Below are 17693 nucleotides of genomic sequence, written 5' to 3'. Positions count from 1 at the left end.
TAGGAGTTTCCATAGAAATGCTACCAGGGAATTGTTTCCCAACGCGCTAATGTACTTTCTAATCGATTGGTTTTGTGTCATTCTTAAAAATTAAGTTTTAGGGGCGCCTGGGTGGCGCAGTCGTTAAGCGTCTGCCTTGGGCTCTGGGTGTGATCCTAGCATTACAGGATTGAGCCCCGCATGAGGCTCCTCGGCTGGGAGCCTGCTTCTTCCTCTCCCACTCCCCCTGCTGTGTTCCCTCTCTCTCTGGCTCTGTCAAATAAATAAAATCTTTAAAAAAAAAAATCAAGTTTTAAGAAGGGCTCTCAGGTATACATTTGCTAATACGGCGGCGGTCGGGAGGAGAAGATTCAATACTGTTAAGTAAAATTCAGGGCGCAGGTAGTGCGTCCTTGTGCTCAAGGGACTGTAGGGCCTGAACTTAAGGAAGTAAGACAGGGTGGTGGGCCTGACCCAAAAGCCCCAAATCTCCCAGCCCCGCTAGGGGAGTCACGTGATACTTGCCCTTCCTCCTCCCCAGGTCCTTCTCCTTGTCTGTCCCCTTCTTCCAATTTCATTTCTCTCTTTTGCTTCTGTTCTCCAATTTTTTCTACAACAATCATTTCCTCAAGTTCAGTTTTTAGCTGAATACTTTGGAAACGCAGCCTAAAACGTACTGGTTACATGATTGACTAAGGAGGGGGTGAGGGAAGGGAGTGGAGGAAAGGAATCTGGCCACACTTGGTCACTGCTGAATCCCAGTGGAAGCGTGCTTTTGGGCTATGTTTTAAACTTTCTGTAACAAAATGGCAAAAACCATTTTACACTCTATGGGCCTGACAAGGACAGATCATTAATATTAAGTTAGGAAAACAGAGTGACAAGACATGTCCCATACCGTGATAAACTGAGAACAGACTGGAAGGTTTTAAGAACCAAACGCAAATAGTGATTTTCTGAAAGATGACAGGATGACAAGTTCTCGTTCCAATTTTGCAGAATTAACATCACATTCTGGGTTAAAAATTTAAAAATAAAAAAAAAAATCCCAGCTGTACAAGGGTTGTGAAGCACAAATGTATCTCAGAAGTCTGAGTTGGAAGGTAAAGTCAGGAAAAGTGAAGAATATCTTTCTCCTTGGGGAGGCTGAAAACTCCAGGGCAGAATGGGAGGAAACCATCTCCCATGGAGCGTGCATATCCCCCTCCTAAAGCTGAACACAGAAGGACCCTGGGGAAATCCCTCCGGAATCTACTCCGGAAGCAGCTGGAAGGCTTGTGATAGGGAGAAGCTGGCAACCCCCAGTAGACAGATGACTTTTCTGGCAAGCACAGGGAAGTCAGCAAATGCTTCACTCTCAGCTGGGAAACTTGATACCAAGTTAAGATTTGGAGCAAATAAACAAACCCCAAAGGTCCACAGCAGGCTGAGAATAAAAGTACCTGTAACCTGTATAACAAAGCATTACTATCTTTAATATACAAAGAGTTTTTAGAGATCAATAAGAAAAAGATAAAATCTCCTGAAGAGAAAGGTAGGTAAAAGCCATGAACATGCAATTCACTTAAAAAAAACAAAAACAAAAAAAGTACAAACATAAAAATGGCCAATAAACATATTTTTAGGTTCAGTATAATCATTAATGAAATTCAAACTAAACAATGAAATGTGACTTTTTTTCTTTTATGAAAATTTCTAGTGTTTGGAAAGGATATGGAGAATATGCACAAATGCTGCTGATGGGAATGTTAAAAATAAAAAAGAAGCCCAGCTTTTCCGGAGAGGAATGAGGTGGAAGTATGAGGGTTATAAAAGCCTTGAAATGGTGCATATGCTTTGACTCCGAAATTCCGCTAGTAGACATTTAACCAATGGGAATGAGGACAAGGTGGCCAAAGACTCAACGGCAGAATGTTCCAGGAGGAGGCAGTGGGCAGAGTCGCTGGACCTCGGCACTGGAGCCTGGCTGCCCAGGGCAAGTTCTTCTCTGAGCCTCAGCTTCCTCATCTGTAAAATAGAAAGTGTCATCAGGATGTCAAAAGACATCAAATGCCTGGCACATAATAAATGCTCAGTAAATGGAAGCCTAGCAAAAGAAACTGAGCAGAAAATTACAAGCACCCAGAAGATACAGGAGCCAAGGAGAGGAATAAAGTTTCACAGAAAAGAAGCAAAAAGCAACTCTTAAACACACAAAACGGTGCTTAATCTCATCTCCAACAAGACATGCTCATAAAAATGATGACAAGATGCCATGATTCACTCAGAAGATCTGAGAAATCCTGAGTCAGCTGGTAGCTTTTGCTGGTGGGGAAATGGGCCACTTGCACCCAGGTGAGGGGCACCAGGTGGCACCAGCCTAGTGGAGAGTGTTCTGGAGACTGCTGCTGAAAAGCCAAACACGAGTGCTCGAAACCCTGAGATTTCGGAGTGGGGGATGTGCCCACAGAGACCTGCACTTGCCTGGAAAGTATGTACAAGGTCATTCCCTGTAGCACTGACAGTTAGTTCGAAAGACTTGAAGCAAAGTGGCCGTCACTGGTTAGACTCTGGTCAAATAGAATAAGGGGCCCATTTGCAATCCCTCATCCTCACTTGTGAATCCCCAAATATTCTGACACCCAGAAGTCTTTCTAAGACAGTTTAATCTCCATTTATCCCAGCACGTGTCTATATTCATCAGTTTATATACAGCGATGGACTACGACGGGAGGCTACCCCAGATCAGCAATGTATTTGCATGTTAGTTAGCTGTTGCTGTGTAACAAAGGACCCCAAAAGTTAGCAGCTAAAAACAACACACATTATCTTAGAGTTTCTGTGGCTGAAAAATGTGGGAGCTGCTTAGTTGGGTGAGTTCATAAGGCTCTCACAACAGCAGTACACAAAGGGATTGAGCTGTGAGCTGTTCCAGAATCCTTGCACCTGCCCCAGGTTCTGAACATTCAGATTATAGCCGTGCTGCCCACCGGTCTGCTTCTAGTTGGCCCAGTTGTTTTCTGCCCCATTTCAGGGAAGTCCCCATGACACATTTCCATCTCACGGCTGGAGCTGAGGATCCCTGACCCACCAGCGGTGTCAGCCTCAGCCCTACATCCATCTAGTGCTCCAACAGAGAGCTCGCTTCAGGAGGAGGCCAGGTTGCCCTGGCCCTGAGCCTAGCTCCCTATACCCATCTCCCGGAGCAGCCCTTGCTTGCAGGTGGACCCAACGCTCCCATCACCACAATCTCCCCTCTCAGTGTTGGGAAATGGGAGCTGCTGGGAGAGACTCCATGGAGTCCTGGCAAGAAGAAATGGGACACGAATTCCTATGCATGTCAGAGAGTACCTCTGTGGCCCAGACAAACACTGGCTTCTCATTGCCCTTTTACCAGGAGCTTGGCCAACCTGGCTGGGTCAGGAGAGAAGGTATATGCTGTTCCATCCAGGAATCCATACTTATAACCATCCGTTACACCCCATGCCAGGCCCTCCTACCCCCCAACAATTCACTGGCATGTCCCAAGGGCTTGTGAGGTCCTCACCAACTCCTGTCTGGTCCCATGGGGCCTCTGAGCAGCCGTCCAGTGTGCAGGACACGTCACTGGCACCGAGGGTCTTTTTCAATTCTAAAGTGAGAGATAAACCCTTGGACCCACCTGGAGATTCCATGCATTCTCTCAGAGAAGCCACAAGAAGGCAAAGTTTGGGAGGAAATGTCTCAACCAGGAACCCAAAACAAGTGGTTCAAATGAGCCTCTCCCCATGCCTGTACCCATGGCAGACATTGCTAGCCGATCCCCACACCTTCACTGACCCCCCTGCCAGCCGCACCTGCCAACACAGCACTCCAACCAGACATTGCAAGTCAATTAAGGATGGAACACCACCAAGGACATGTAAACCTCTAGGAACAGAAACTCTCTGAACTTACTGTTTCTGGATTTTCTTTTTTTCCCCGAGTAAAGAATAGCTTTTTCTCCGTTTAAAATGCCCCTTCTCTAAGGGAACTTAGTTCTTATTGTTTGGATACCCAAAGACCAAGGAAATCCTACACTTACTTCCTGGCTCCCAGAACCCTACTGTCTTTGGCCTTCTCCCAAGGAAGGGGAGAGCTGCCTGAGTCCACTCTTTGCCTCCAGGACCGTGCCCTCAGTCTCCTCCTTGGCTTCCAGTCTGGTCACTGTTGCCATCTGCTCACACACCCTCCATGGCTCCCCGAGTCCTGCTCAGTACAGCCTAACCTCCTCTGCCTGTTATCTCAGGCCCTGCACACGTTCCCCAGCAGCCTCCAGCCTCCTCTCCTTCCATTCTCCTTCATGTCCTCTGCATCAGCCACGTGGATGCCACGACATTCCCTCAATCTCACACAGCTCATCCCAGCACACATCTCTGCGGTCTCAGGCATTGGGTCATGAGCAAACTGATGAAGCAAGAAGGAGAAGACATGGTCCTGGAGCCACTCCCCAGCCCAGAAGATCCAAGAACCCTGGGGGCTTCAATGGCAGCCCAGAAAAACAGGGAGTGGTTGCTGAATGAATAAATATAAATGTCTTCCCCAGTTTCTGAATTTTGCCTCCTTCCCCTCATCCTGAGAACTCCTACACACCCCTCACAGCCTTGCTCCAATGCCCCCTCCTTTAGGGAACTGCCATCACTGCCCCTCGAAGACTCGCTCAGTCCCCATCTGTCCCAGTCCTACCCTCTGTCAAAGGGCTAGTGTTGGCAGGAAGTAAGAGGTGATGGGGAAGCTGGTAGAGCATGGTATACACAGCCAGGGGTCACCAGGCTTCCTTGAGCCATAGGGGAATGGGGCTCACCTCCATCGATCTTCTGCAGCAGGACCCCCTGGACAATGTCTTTATAGATGCCCTCGATGGTCAGGGCTGGACTACCCACGGCAAGGACATCTCCTTCGAACTCAAGCAGCTCCTGGAACAGAGGTGGCTGAGGGGCTGCGCTGGCGGGGAGGGCTGCAACTTTGATCCTGATTAGCTGGGGGTCCTTGGGACTCAATTTCCTCATTTCTAAAATGGACTCCTTGATGCATATTCCCTCAGGTTGTTGTGGGGATCGATGAGACAGGGCACATCACATCTCAATGGCAATAGGGCAGGTGTCTCTGCTAGCCCTCCCACCCACCTTCCTCGGTGAGAGGATCTTGTCAGCAACTGAGGCAGACCCCCCCCTCGATGCCCCTGTGTGACCAGGCCCCTGGGACCTTCTCTCTCACCTCCTTCCCATGCCCTCACTCACCGAGTTCCAGCCATACGCGCCTCCTCACTATTCCTCCCACACACCAGACACCATCTGACCTTAGGGTCTTTGCACATGCTGTGCCTTCTGCCAGAACCACGCTCCCCCAGGACATGGCTCATGCCCTCAGTTCACTCCTCCTCAAGTGTCATTCTCAGCAAGAGCCTCCCTGACCACCCAGCAAATCCCCCAACACCCACACATTCCCTCTTTGCCTCCTCCCTTCCCTGAAGCCCATGCCACCCCCTGATATACGACACCTGGGCCCCCACCCCAGCTCTCCAATGACAGACAGTGAGCATTCTTGTGGGAGAAGCAGAGGGCATTGCGGGAGCCCAGAAGAGCCATCCACCCCAACCACAGGGCTGAGGGAACAAGAGTCTCTCATCATCACAGTGACTCCGAGGGACAGAGCACTCTGCCCACTTTATAGAAAGACAGACACTCCGCTGTCCTCTAGGATGTGCACGCACGTGCCCCATCGCTCACCACCTTGCAGCCCTCCTCCAGCTGGCGCAGCACGAAGGGTAAGAATATGCAGAGCAGCCACCCGCGGACGAACTTCCTCTGCGCCGAGCTGCTGTCCGACTGGAATTTCTGCCAGAGGCACACAGCGGCCGGTCCAGTGGCCACCGGAACACCCAGGCCCACTGCCATGCCCTCCCGGTGGACCTCACCTTCAGCACACGCCCCCGGACTTTCTCCAGCCGCTGGGCAGCCTGGGTGCAGTCGAGGGCTGTGGTCAGACACTGGTCCGCCAGCTGTAGGAAGGTGGCCACGGCGTTGGCCATGAGCTGCAGGAAGAACATCTGATAAACCCCCTGGGAATCCACTCTCTGGCCTTCTAGACCCCGCGCCTACCTGGCTGACCCTTCTCAGCATCCAGACTGACCTGACCAGCCACTTTTCCCCAAGCTCCTTTTTGTCTCAAGAAACAGCATCCCCCTCCACTCAGGACCTGGGAGTCATGCAATCAGTGGGAACCTATGTGCAATCTAGCAGAAAATGCCCTCCCCTCTGGAGGGTGGGGCCAGGGTGCTCAGTCTGGGGAGCAGAGAGCTGGTTGGAGTTCAGCTTCCTTGGCTGAGGGCTCTTGTGCAGTGTACAAATTGAACAACTGTACCAGGCAGCGCTTGGTTTTCTCAATCCCTGTCTCCTTTACTCACCATACCAATTAGCAGGTCCCGTTCCCTTGGCCTTCAGAAACACCCCACTTCTCTCTATTAACATCACCATTCTGGTTCAGGCCTCCTTCTTGCCTCCTCTACTCCTGCCCCCAACAGCCCTTCTTCCCCACAGCAGGTAGGGCATCCTAAACCTTGAATCTGGTCACGCCCCTCCCCTGATCACACAACTGCTGGGGCTCCCCATTGCCCTCAGGACAGATCCTGGCCCCTTAGCCCCATATTCAAGTCCCCGACCCATCTGCCCATCCACCTTGCTGGCACATCGCCCACCTTTCTGCCCTCGCTTGAAACCTACAACCCAATGTCTCTAAATGGCTTCATTTCCCCATATGCAGACTCCCTCACCTCCCAGTGCTGATCCACACTGTTCCCTCTACCCAGGACATACCCCACCACCATCTTCCCCCTGCTACCTCAGTTCAGAAGTCCTCTCCTCCTGGAGGTCCTCCTTACACTGGAGATGAATCGAGCACCTCCTCAGGGCTCCCATAGCAGCCCGTGTGTTCCCACCACAGCCCTGTCCTCCACATGTGCACCCAGGGAGGGAGGCCAGGTCTGTCGCTCATCACAGCCTCCCCAGCACATACTTGGCACCTGTTCAATAGACACTGCTGCCCTTGCCTCCATCAATCTCTCACTCCCCCTCACCTGCTGTGCGAGATCCTGAGCCCCAAACACCAGGCTTTGCGTCCCAAAGAAGCCGACTGGCACCACCAGCTGCCCCAGGTGCCCCCGGCTTCGCTCAGCCTCACGGTAGCAGGTCTGCATCAGCTCTGGGTCCCACGGCATCTCCCCAAATGAGTAAACCTGGGCTCCAATGGCAGGCAGGTGAGAACAACTTTTTTTCGATGGAAAAGCAGGGCCAAGGATCTTACAGCCAATTCATAGTATGAGAAATGCAAATGGAAACACATTGCATTCAGTCATTACCCCAAAAATTCATAATAAAAGTAACAGGTATGGTGTGATGGACGTAAAATGGTAGAACCTGAAAAAATGGATAACATGCAGCGCTGGCATGACTGAGAGGAAATAGGCACACTCAGCCCTTGTCACACCTACACCCACCACCTGATGCCCTGTCTGTGCTGGGGAGCTCTGTGGCTGCAGAAACGGAGTAATCCAATATGGTCTTTGCCCTCAAGGAGCTCACAGAGAAGTTGAAGGGGATAAACTATAGACAAACAACTCCGGGGGGGTGTAAACCCGTCGGTGAGGAAGGAAGCACAAGTAGCTGTGGATGCAGAGAGGGAGCAGGGAAATTTCCTGGAGGATGACTATGAAATGGAAGCTTAATGAGTTGAAGTTTTCCTGGCACTTAGTAGCCCTTCATTTAATATCAGAAGAACTGCATGGAGCAGAATACACTGGCTTAGGGGTTGGGGTGGCTCTGCATGGAGCAGAATTCACTGGCTTAGGGGATGGGGTGGGCTCTGACAACAAAGGAATGGGAAGAGGAGGAATTTGAGGGTAGGTGACTCCAGACTCATGTTGCTAAAATGCTACTCTTGTCATTTTACTCCTCCCCCCAGCCGTGTTTTAAACTGTGCCCCCAACGACCATAGCACGGTGGTCTACAATAAGTAAAAAGCAGCCTAGAACAAGGTTCAGAAAAGGTTTTCAAAAGAGGTTTTCAAACAAAGACGAAAGAGTTCGCGCAAGTCTTCTGTAAAGTTAACACACTGCCCGTCCATCGGATGAACACCCCCCCCACCCCCCGCTACTGGAGCTCACCTCCTTGCGCAGCTGCGTGCCAGAGGAGCTCCCACGCAGATGGCGGGACAGGCGGTCCATGCCCTGAGCTAGGAGGCTCTGCACTGCCAAGAGCACGGCTTCCGTGGTGCTCAGCAGCTTTTGCGTGACCAGGGACAGCTGTGCGTCCACCTTCCCGCGCAGGCACGACTCCAGAGGGCGCTGGACCTCGACTGGGAGTGGAAGGGGGTAGCCTGGGTCTCCTCCACGAGGTGCTCCGCAAAGCAGGTGGAGGCGGCCCTGGGCTCAGCGTGAGGAGGAGCACCCTCCTCTGTCCTTTTACACCGGAGAAAACTGAGGCTTTGAGTATGGCAGCAAACAGCTCCAAGTCGCACGCCCCAGAGGCAGCGTCCGGATTCCAACTCGGTTCCCTTGGCTACTGAGCGGAGTGGGAGCCTCCGCCATCAGACCGGGATATCCCGGGTTAGGTCTGCCCCAGCCCGTGCCTCCACCAGTCTCCCGACTGGGTGTCCCTCGCTCTATCCCTAACCCAACGCCTTTCCACGCCCCGACCCCCCTCTTAACCCCGCCTTTGTCTCGCAACTTGGAGCCTCGGCCACGCCCAGACTCCCACTGATACCCTCCCCTGTGCCCGCCCTTTCTTCCCCCCTTCCCCCACCCCCGCCCTGCTGCTGGGTCTAGGGTCCGGATTCTTGGCCCCACCCCTTACACCCACCCTTTACAACCACCAGTTTCCCCTTCCACCCCTCAGGCTCTTGGCCCCGCCCCTGCCTGCCCAGGCCCCGCCCCCAGGCCTCACCCCGCAGCCTCCCCACCAAGCGCTCTCTCTGCAGCAGTATCTGGTCCACGTCGGGCCGGATGGTTTTCTCCAGAACCGCGAGCAGCTCGTCCTTTTCCGGCTGGAAGGCGCGGAGGCCGGCGGAGGCCCCGGCCAGGACGGCGGCGTGCACTGCGTCTAGGAGCTGCCCGGCCCGGCCGAGGGGACCCCACACGGGCCAGAGGAGCGAGAGGGAGCCGTGATGGGGCGGGGGTGCGAGAACAGAGAGACGGAGACGGAGACGCAGAGAGACGCGGAAAGAGTTTAGGGGACAGTCGCGAGGAGGGGAAAGGTGGGCCCCCGGGTCCGGCCCCCATTCTCCTCTGCGACCCCCCCGCGTGTCCCGGCCCCACCTCCGCAATCCCGCGCCTACCTCGGTCCAGGCCCAGGCACGGTTGCGGCTGGCCCCCCGCAGGCCGGGCAGGGTCTGGGCTCGCAGCGCCGGCAGCAGCTCCCGCATCAGCACCCCGGTCAGCACCTGCGGGAGAGGGGACCTTGGGCGCCGCGGCGGGTCTAGAGGGGTCCCGGGGACGGCCTGGGTCGGCACTGACCTCGGCGTCCGAGCCCAGGGTCACGTCGTCGTCGCCAAAGTGGCCTTGGTGCTGCCGATAGAGTCTTACGGCGTCCAGGAAGGCACGGGCGGCGGGGGCCTGACTTCGCTGCAGGACTGAGGGGGCGGCTCCTCAGTGCCAGCCCACTCTTCCCCGCTCTCACCTCCGCCTGGCTCCCCAGCGCCCGGGGAGGAAGCCCTCCACCTCCTCACCAGGTCCCAGGAGGCCCAAGGCTCACCCATCTCCGGACCCTTGCACAAGCAGTGCCCTCTACAGGGAACACGGTGCCCCAGGACCATCACCCGCCCATAAGGCACTTACATAATACGGTTTAGGAAAAAGCATCCGCTGTGGACAGTCACAGCCCAGGCTGCACTGCAGTCCCCTGTTCCCCCGTACTTTGGTACAACCGGCTCAACATATGTGTCGGTCCTGTTCCCCTGCTTCACCTGGTTGGCCTCTTATCCTTGTCAGACCCCAGCCTCGACATCCCCCCTCCGAGGAGACCTCCCTGATCTCCCCGGCTAAGCTCCCACAGTCCTGTGTCCCCATCGCAGCCCTGGTCACTTGTAAATGTCTGTTGTCACTTCTGTCTCCCCCCACAATCCATTTCATAAATAAAGAAATGAGAAACTTGGAGACAACCCCTTAGCCAGCAGGGGCCGAGCTACCTTACCTCAGACTCCAAGACCCACCGCTGCCTGGCCTTTCCCAGGACCCACCTGTGCCACGAAGCCGGATGCCACCTTGTAGGGCTAGCCTCCAGGCACGCTGCACTTCTCCCGTGGCCGCAGAGAAACAGAGGTGCCGGCGGAAGGGGTGCTGCAGGAACAGGGGGAAGTGCACCGGCATTTCCAGGAGGGGGTCAGACTCTCCCTGGGTACGCTCTCCTGCAAGCAGGCAGAGGGGACTGTGTCTTCATTCATTCACTCACTCCAGTCATTCACTAGAAGAAAACACCCATTAAATGCTCGGAGGGGCCCCCCCGGCGTGGGCCAGTGGCTCAATAAGGATGAGCCGTGTTATCATAATTGTGCTCTCCTTATTCTAGATCAGTCCCAGGGGAAGGTGGGCCCAAGGCAGACAGACAGCAGCAATCCATCCCAGCATTGTTCCCCAGCCTCAGCATCCTCCTTAACCCAGAGGCCTGGGCAGCCACCATGAATGGAGCTGAGTTGTCATGTCTTTTGAGCCCTGCTTGCCCCCAGGGGCTCAGCCAGGTCCAGATTCAAACCCCGCCAAATCATTTGCTAGCTCTGTGTGTAGGGTGCAGTTTTTCTATGTATACCTGGGGTTTCCTGCCTATAAAATGGGCTTAAAAGTGATACCAATGACCTGTTGGGAGGACTGTGGGGGGGGTGGAATGAGTGAATTTCTTTTTGGTTGATTTTTTGGGGGGTGTCGTAAATCATCAGGGTTTGGTTCTGATTTCCAGAGTGATACAAGAGACCACAGTAAGATGCAGTAATCTGGGGGTGCCTGGGTGGCTCACTCATTAAGTGTCTGCCTTCGGCTCAGGGTGTGATCCTGGTGTTCTGGGATCAAGCCCCACATCAGGCTCCTCCACTGGGGGCCTGCTTCTTCCTCTCCCACTCCCCCTGCTGTGTTCCCTCTCTCGCTGCCTGTCTCTTTGTCAAATAAATAAATAAATAATCTTAAAAAAAAAAAAAAGATGCAGTAATCTGGAAGGTAGAAATCCCTGGTCACCCCAGGCCTTCAACAGCAGCCCACCCTCCAGTGCCCATTTCCCCACATGTTCGCTGACACCAGGTTTTATTGTTTTGCCCTTGTTACTTTGATTCTCGTCCAATGTTCGAAGTCTTCTCTCTCTGATGAGAGTGGATATTTCTCTTACTAGAGCTGGGGTGCTCACCCACCGGCAATACTGCTCCCATGGGATACCTGACAATGTCTGGAGATATTTTTGATGGTCACACCTTGCCTGTGGGGGGGTGGTACTGACATCAAGTATGTGGAAGCCAGGGATGCTGTTCAACAGCCTGCAATGCACAGGGTGCAACCCCCCCCCCCAGCAAAGAATGATTTGGCTCCGACTGTCAACAATTCTAAGGTAAAGAAACCTGCTCTTGAGGTCCCAGGAAACTTACCTGAGGAAACTGGGCAGAGAGTGTCCAATAGGTGGAGATATTCACGCTGGGATGTCAGGACAGTATACCCTGTCAAGGCCATGGAACCCAGGGGATGGCCCCCATTTTCATATTCCTACAAAAGGCATCCAGAGAACCAGCTTGGGACAGGTCTAAACTGTGCTTTTCACATCCCAACTGTGGGACTGGGGGAAGGTTTAGGGTTAGCGAGGGAAGTCCTCCACCCCCTCTCCCTTCCTCCCTGTAGTCAAGCACCCAGCACCCACTGTGTGCTAGGCTAGTCCTAAATATTATATGAGGATTATCTCATTGAATCTTCACAGTTCCATGTGGCCTGGACCACTATCATGCCATTTCACAGAGGTGGAAACTGAGTCCCAGGGGCACAAATGACCCGCCCAAATTCCCCAGCCAGATGTGATGCACAAAAACCTCTCATAGTTTCGACCTCAGCTCTGCTGATGACCATGAGTAAATCCGTACTCCTGGCCTGGACCTCAGTTTACCTACCCAGCCCAGCAAGAGATGGTCACCCATTCCAGGTCACTCTCATAAAGACCCTCAATTCATACTAGGTAACTGAAGAAAGGAAAGAGGACCACTTTGGGAGCTGGACCCGAAACCCATGCTGAGGGGAGTGGGATGGTGAGGCCAGAACAGAAGGGACAAGAGCCACTTGCTTACCTCCCTGTGGCTGAACCACTCTAGGCGGCCATCCCCACGAAGGACACAGAAGATCGGCTGCCACCGAGGCGGGTGACCCCCAAGCTGAGTCAGAGGCCCTCGGTGCTCACGGACTCGGGGAAGCTTCTACAGAAGGAGGGACCAGTGGGTGTCAGGGGCACAGGTCGGTGTCCCCATGTCCAGACCACCTAGAAAGCACCCTCCCCATCCCAGGCCCCACCACATACAGGGAGCTCAGGTGCTGCCACTACGGCACTGTTACCCTTTCTCACATGGTAACAGCCCTTGCGTGGGACACTTCCAAATACAGACTGACTTCATCTCCCCACAGCCCTGGGAGGCAGACACTTGGCCATCCCATGTCACTTGGAAGCAGGCCGTTTGCCACTTGAGCCTCAGAGGAGACCCCAGCCCTGGCCAACATCTTGATTGCAGCCTGTGAGAGACCCCGAAAGAAAGAACTCAGAAGGCTGTGTCTAGCTCCCTGACCCACAGCAACTGTAAGATAATGCACGTGTGTTGTTTCCGGCCACTGACGGTGGGACGTGTCGTTTCGCCACAGTAGCTAGCTAATACAAGAGGGATTGCTGGGTCACGGAGCCAGTGTCATTTGCCTTCAAGCAAAACAGCCAGTCCTCCGTCCACAGACCCCTGCCTTGGGCGGGGTGGGACATCATTTTGTTTTATTATCTTTATTGCTCTTCTCACTACCTGGCCACCTGAATTGTGCACATGTGTTTCATCACTGGGTCCCAGAGCAAAGCCCAGTGCACAGATGGTGCTAGATAAATATTCGATGAATAAATTAACTGTATTTGTGATGTTTTCTTTCTTTCCTGGGGCGGTAGAAACTCAGGTGTTTGTTGAATGATTCTCCAAACTTTCTCTGAGGTCTGAGATTTTTCATAATAAAATTGTTAAAACATTGTTATAGAGGTGAGGCGCCTGGGTGGCTCAGTCGGTTAAGTGTCTGTCTTCAGCTCGGGTCATGATCCCAGGGTCCTGGGATCAAGCCCCGCATCTGGCTCCCTGCTCAATGGGGAGTCTGCTTCTTTCTGCTTGTTCTCTCTCTCCCTCTCTCTCACTACCTCTGTCTCTCTCTCTCTCAAATAAACAAATAAAAAATTAAAAAATAATAAAATCCTTAAAAACACTGTTATAGAAATGACAATAAGTATATTATAAAATGTGCAAACTGAAGCAAGGGGAAATCCCCCTCCTCGAACCCCAATGTCAACTGTGCTCGGGCCCAGGTGGCCAGAACCTACAGGTGGCAAATGGTGCAGGTGGGGATGACACCTGGGGTCCCGTGGTGCCCCTAGCAGGACAGGGAGAGCCCCAGGTGAGAGAAAGCTCTGTGTTCACGTGGCTGGGGAGCCTCCGGCCCAGGGCAGGCACAGCTGGGAAAAGAGGTATCTGAGAAAGGCGGGAAAATCCAGAGCCCTGATTGGGGCAGGCGACCCAGTGTCCGTAACCAGCATGGACTCCAGGTTCAAATCATGCCTTGCCTCTTCCTGGCAGGGTGACCTCAGGCAGGTCACCTCACCTTTCTGTGCCTCAGTTTCCTCACTGGTTGAAGACTTGTTTCCCAGGCTGGCGAGGACTGGGGAAGTGGTACAGGGCATGTGGAGCCATTTGTTGGCTCAGGAGACAATCTGGAGCTGGGCCAGGCAGCTCCACGCTCTTAAGTTCCATCGACAAACCCTTCTTGAGGTCCTACTATGTGCAGGCACCATGTGGGCACAAGGGATATTGGGGGAGGTGGACAAGGCCTGGCCCCCACCCTCACAGGGCAGACAAGTGAGGGAGGCAGATGTGTGACCCAAGGCTTCCCTGGAAAAGCAGCGGGATGGGGATCCCAGAGGAAGCACCCAAACCAGGAAGGGGCTATGGTAATCAAGGAAGGCTTCTTGCAGGAAGCGTGGCCGGAGCATGAGGAACCACAGGAAGAGAGCACCAGGCAGAGGGCACCACATGTGCAAAGGTTTGAGGGTCCAACGGGCATGCTTTGTGCCCAATAGACAAGGCAAGCTTTTTCCACCTTCAGACTTTTGCATGGGCTGTGCCCTCTGCCTAGAATTCCTTTCCCATTCTGGCTTCCAGATCTGGTTCCTTCCCATCCTTTACATCTCAGCTCAGAGGGTTCCTCCCTGCACCCCAACCCTTCACCCCCAACACTGCCTTTCATCTTGTCTTCATAGCACCTATCAGAAGTCATCCTGCATCATGACCTGTTATGTTTGCTCATATGAGCTCATTGTTTGCTCATTTCTCCCCCCATCAGACTGTGAGCCTGGGGGGGTACAGAGCCGGATCTACCCCCACCACTGCTGTGCCCCCCCATATCTAGCCTAGGCCATGGTCTGCCGTAGGTGCCCAGTGAATGTCTGTTTAAAGAATGAATTTTTAAGTCTCCCAGATCTTGGCGCCCCCTAGGGTAAAGACGGAAGAAGGGCCCCAACTGAACCAAAGCCGCCCCCCCCAGCCTCCCTCACTCAGCACCCCCTCCCTTTGTGGCACCCACTTTACTGCGCATCAGCTGGCATCCGGCTGGCTCCTGGGGCCCCAGCTCCTGGGAGATCTGTTGCAGGACAGAGGCGGCCAGCTGCCCGCGGTAGCAGGGCAGGAAGTTCCTCAGCAGGGTGTCCACCTGGCCTGCAGGGGCAAGGAGACAGTCAGGTGGTGGAATCAGGGCCCGCAGACCTGCCTGGGGGAAGGCAGGACAGGCAGAGAGGCCGCTTGTGAGCTCCCGCCATCACCCCAAAGCCGCCCAACAAGACGTGCTCCAAATTCCACTCACTGTCCAGATTGTTTCTATCCACGCGGGGGCAGGGGGTGGGGGAATTAAGGAACTCAGGCTTAATTTATAGCTGATGCACAATAAACTTTCATTGCACAAAGCATACAATCTGATGAAATCTGACACCTTTACACACCCGAGAAACCATCACCCCGATCAAGATAATGAACAGATCTATCCTACCCAAGTTTCCTCTGGTCCCTTCCCTGGGGAGAGTTTCAGAATCTTCTAAAAGCCTCACCCTAGCACCAGAGAACTTTCTGCATCCTGATAGGAAGTGATCACACAAATGTTAAAGTTCTTCATGCTGTTCCCCTGTGTGCACTTGGCTGTATGTAAGACATAAATCCATCCTGCTGCCTGGAATGTGGACCCAATGGCCGGAGCTTCAGCAGTTATTATGTGCCATGAGATGGTCTTAGGCACAGAAGCCACACATGGTAGAACCATGATGTGGAAGGAGTTCAGGTGTCTTTTACCAGGCTGCCTGCCACTGTACCTCTCTATAGGCGTGAGAGATGAATCTTTATCTTGTTTAAGTCACTACAGGACAAAAAAAACCAACTTGGCATAGAGTAATTTACTGAATCCTTACAATGGTTCCATGAAGTAGACATTTTTGCTATCCCTGTTTTACAGATAAGAGAATGAGACCTAGAGAGACGAAGCCATTCACCCAAGGTCACACAGTGAGTGAGGGCAGGGCTATGGTGTAAACTTGGATGGTCTGAGTGTTTGCAAGACACGCCAAGGCCTGTGTAGGTGTTTCCCCTACCTGGGAGACTCTTCCCACATCTCCTACCCGCTAACTTCATCACAATCCTCCAATCCTTGGTGGGCAGTTACCCACCCCTTCTTCTTCACCCAACTTGAGGAACCTATGGGCTTTCCACTGTGCTTATCAGTCAACTGCCATTCGTGTAATGATAACTTGATCTTCTTTCCTGGTCTAGATCATGAACCCAGGAGGGTGGAACCATTCTTAACCCCACTGTGTCCTCAGTAATCAGCACCCAGTAGGTCCTCAACCATGTGAGGGCACCAGCCCCTCCTAGTCTCGAATCAGAAACTGAGCCTGTTTCCCCCTGCTGGTCCCCGCCCACCTAGGAAAATCATCCCAGGAGATCTGGCTGGGCCACGTCTCACCTAGTCCCTAGCCCTCACTCTGAACCCATGCCCCAAATGGGGTTACCAGATTTACCAAATAAAAACACAGGACACCAATTAAATTTGAATTCCAGATAAATCAGTTATCATTTTTCAGCATAAGTATACTCCCATGCAAAATTTGGAACATACTTATACAAAACAAGAATATTCATCGCTTATCTGAAATTCACATCAGTAGGGCACCCTACTACTGTCATGTGTTTGACACCCTTAGCCCTGAATCCCACCTCCCCCTCCCACCCTGCCCCATGCCGGCTCACCCTTCAGGTGCTGCTGCTGCTGCTTGTCCAGGGGGCTGGAGGGCCGCCCACCCATCCTGCTGCCGTCTCTAGGGGCTCCCTCGAGAGCAAAGCAGACACTCCCTCCCCTCCCACAGCCCCCAGGTTTCTGGGATCAGGGACACCCCAGGAGCAGGGCCGCCGGTGAGGAGCTTGGATGCTGCTGAGACCAAAGCCTGGGAAGCCAGAGCGTGGCCTCTGTGTGAATGTGTGTGTCGGGGGTGGGAGGGTGGGAGGGAATGCCCGCCCCACCCCTGCCCTGTCCTGCCCCGCCCTGCACCTGCGTCCTCCTGGTTCCCCTGGGGCCAAGGCCTTCAGAACTGCTGGTTTCTGCCGGGGCAGCCCCAGGGGTAGGTTGGGGGTATGGAAGCCTAGAATCCTAGCTCTGGAGGAGGGATGCAGGGCTGACACCAGGCAGGACTGGCAGCAGTTGGTGTGTGGGCCAGGGAAGGCGGATGGACAGGGACGGGGCATCTAAATCCTGGTATCCACTTCCACTGTGCCTACCCCCTGATGGGTGACACTGGGTTCTGAGAGGATCCAGCACTGACCCAGCAGCCCCCAGCAACCCCAGACCGGGAGGCAGAGCTGGACAGACACCCCCAGTTCCCGGGGTCAGTGCTGGAGCGGGGGGGGGGGGCTGTTGGTGTGCCATAGACTGATGCGATGCATCCCTTGTGTTCCTGTTTTGTCAGCCTGTCCTCCATCAACGCACACATCACTGGACTGGGTCAGGTTAGTTGGACCTCCCTACCCCTTCACCTGTTTTTCCAGTGCCTGGCAGAGAGCAGCCATTTGGCAAAGGAAGGGAGAGGGAAGGAGCAGGATCTGTGCTCCAGGCTGAAAATACAATCAAATGGGAGTCTCACAGGCTTTCAGATGAGGGGAGTGTTGAGTTCCAGTGGCCAGAATGTGGATGTGATGGCTGGAGCATGTGCAGTCCACCTTGGACCATGAGGTGAAACCCACATAATGACAATGGCACAACTATGATGTAGGACCCGGGGGGGGGGGTCCCCGAAGAGTTGGTGACATTGGTCCATTAACCCTGGGTGGCCTCCAGAAAAAGAGTTAACCCTTTATTTTGTTTAAGCCACCAGGAACATCTGACTAATCCCCTCTCAACAAACATCACTCCTTGCCAGCCTGAGTGTCATCCTTGAACTATG

General features: G+C 53.6%; 1 protein-coding gene across 5 annotated transcripts; it reads right to left on the bottom strand.

Moving 5' to 3' along the window:
- Positions 1–1433: 1433 nt before the first annotated feature.
- NIBAN3 (niban apoptosis regulator 3) lies at positions 1434–16748 on the bottom strand. Of its 5 annotated transcripts, none has more exons than XM_034658033.1 (15): positions 16507–16748; positions 14801–14931; positions 12277–12402; positions 11593–11707; positions 10207–10306; positions 9485–9600; positions 9307–9411; positions 8932–9078; positions 8138–8328; positions 7052–7273; positions 5894–6010; positions 5706–5813; positions 4781–4892; positions 3506–3589; positions 1434–1986 (listed from the first exon to the last, which is right to left on the bottom strand). In XM_034658033.1, the coding sequence occupies exons 1-15, from the start codon at positions 16559–16561 to the stop codon at positions 1880–1882; spliced, it is 1836 nt and encodes a 611-aa protein (XP_034513924.1). In that variant the 5' UTR covers positions 16562–16748; the 3' UTR covers positions 1434–1879. The 5 variants fall into 5 exon arrangements, with proteins under 5 accessions (XP_034513924.1, XP_034513921.1, XP_034513922.1 ...); XM_034658030.1 differs by having other exon boundaries at positions 8916–9078; positions 10207–10374; positions 16507–16746; XM_034658031.1 differs by having other exon boundaries at positions 7052–7210; positions 8916–9078; positions 10207–10374; positions 16507–16746.
- Between the last annotated feature and the right edge of the window lie 945 nt (positions 16749–17693).

The sequence above is a fragment of the Ailuropoda melanoleuca genome, chromosome 4, assembly GCF_002007445.2.
Source record: "Ailuropoda melanoleuca isolate Jingjing chromosome 4, ASM200744v2, whole genome shotgun sequence".
In the NCBI taxonomy this organism is placed as follows: domain Eukaryota; kingdom Metazoa; phylum Chordata; class Mammalia; order Carnivora; family Ursidae; genus Ailuropoda; species Ailuropoda melanoleuca.
This window is presented reverse-complemented; position numbering and strand designations above follow the sequence as displayed.

Coding starts and splice junctions, on each gene's coding strand:
- NIBAN3 (XM_034658030.1), bottom strand. CDS start 16,561: ATGGGTGGGCGGCCCTCCAGCCCCCTGGACAAGCAGCAGCAGCAGCAC. Junction 6,011..7,051: donor CTCAGGATCTCGCACAGCAG/GTGAGGGGGAGT, acceptor TTCTTCCTGCAG/CTCATGGCCAACGCCGTGGC. Junction 4,893..5,705: donor TGGAGGAGGGCTGCAAGGTG/GTGAGCGATGGG, acceptor CCTCTGTTCCAG/GAGCTGCTTGAGTTCGAAGG.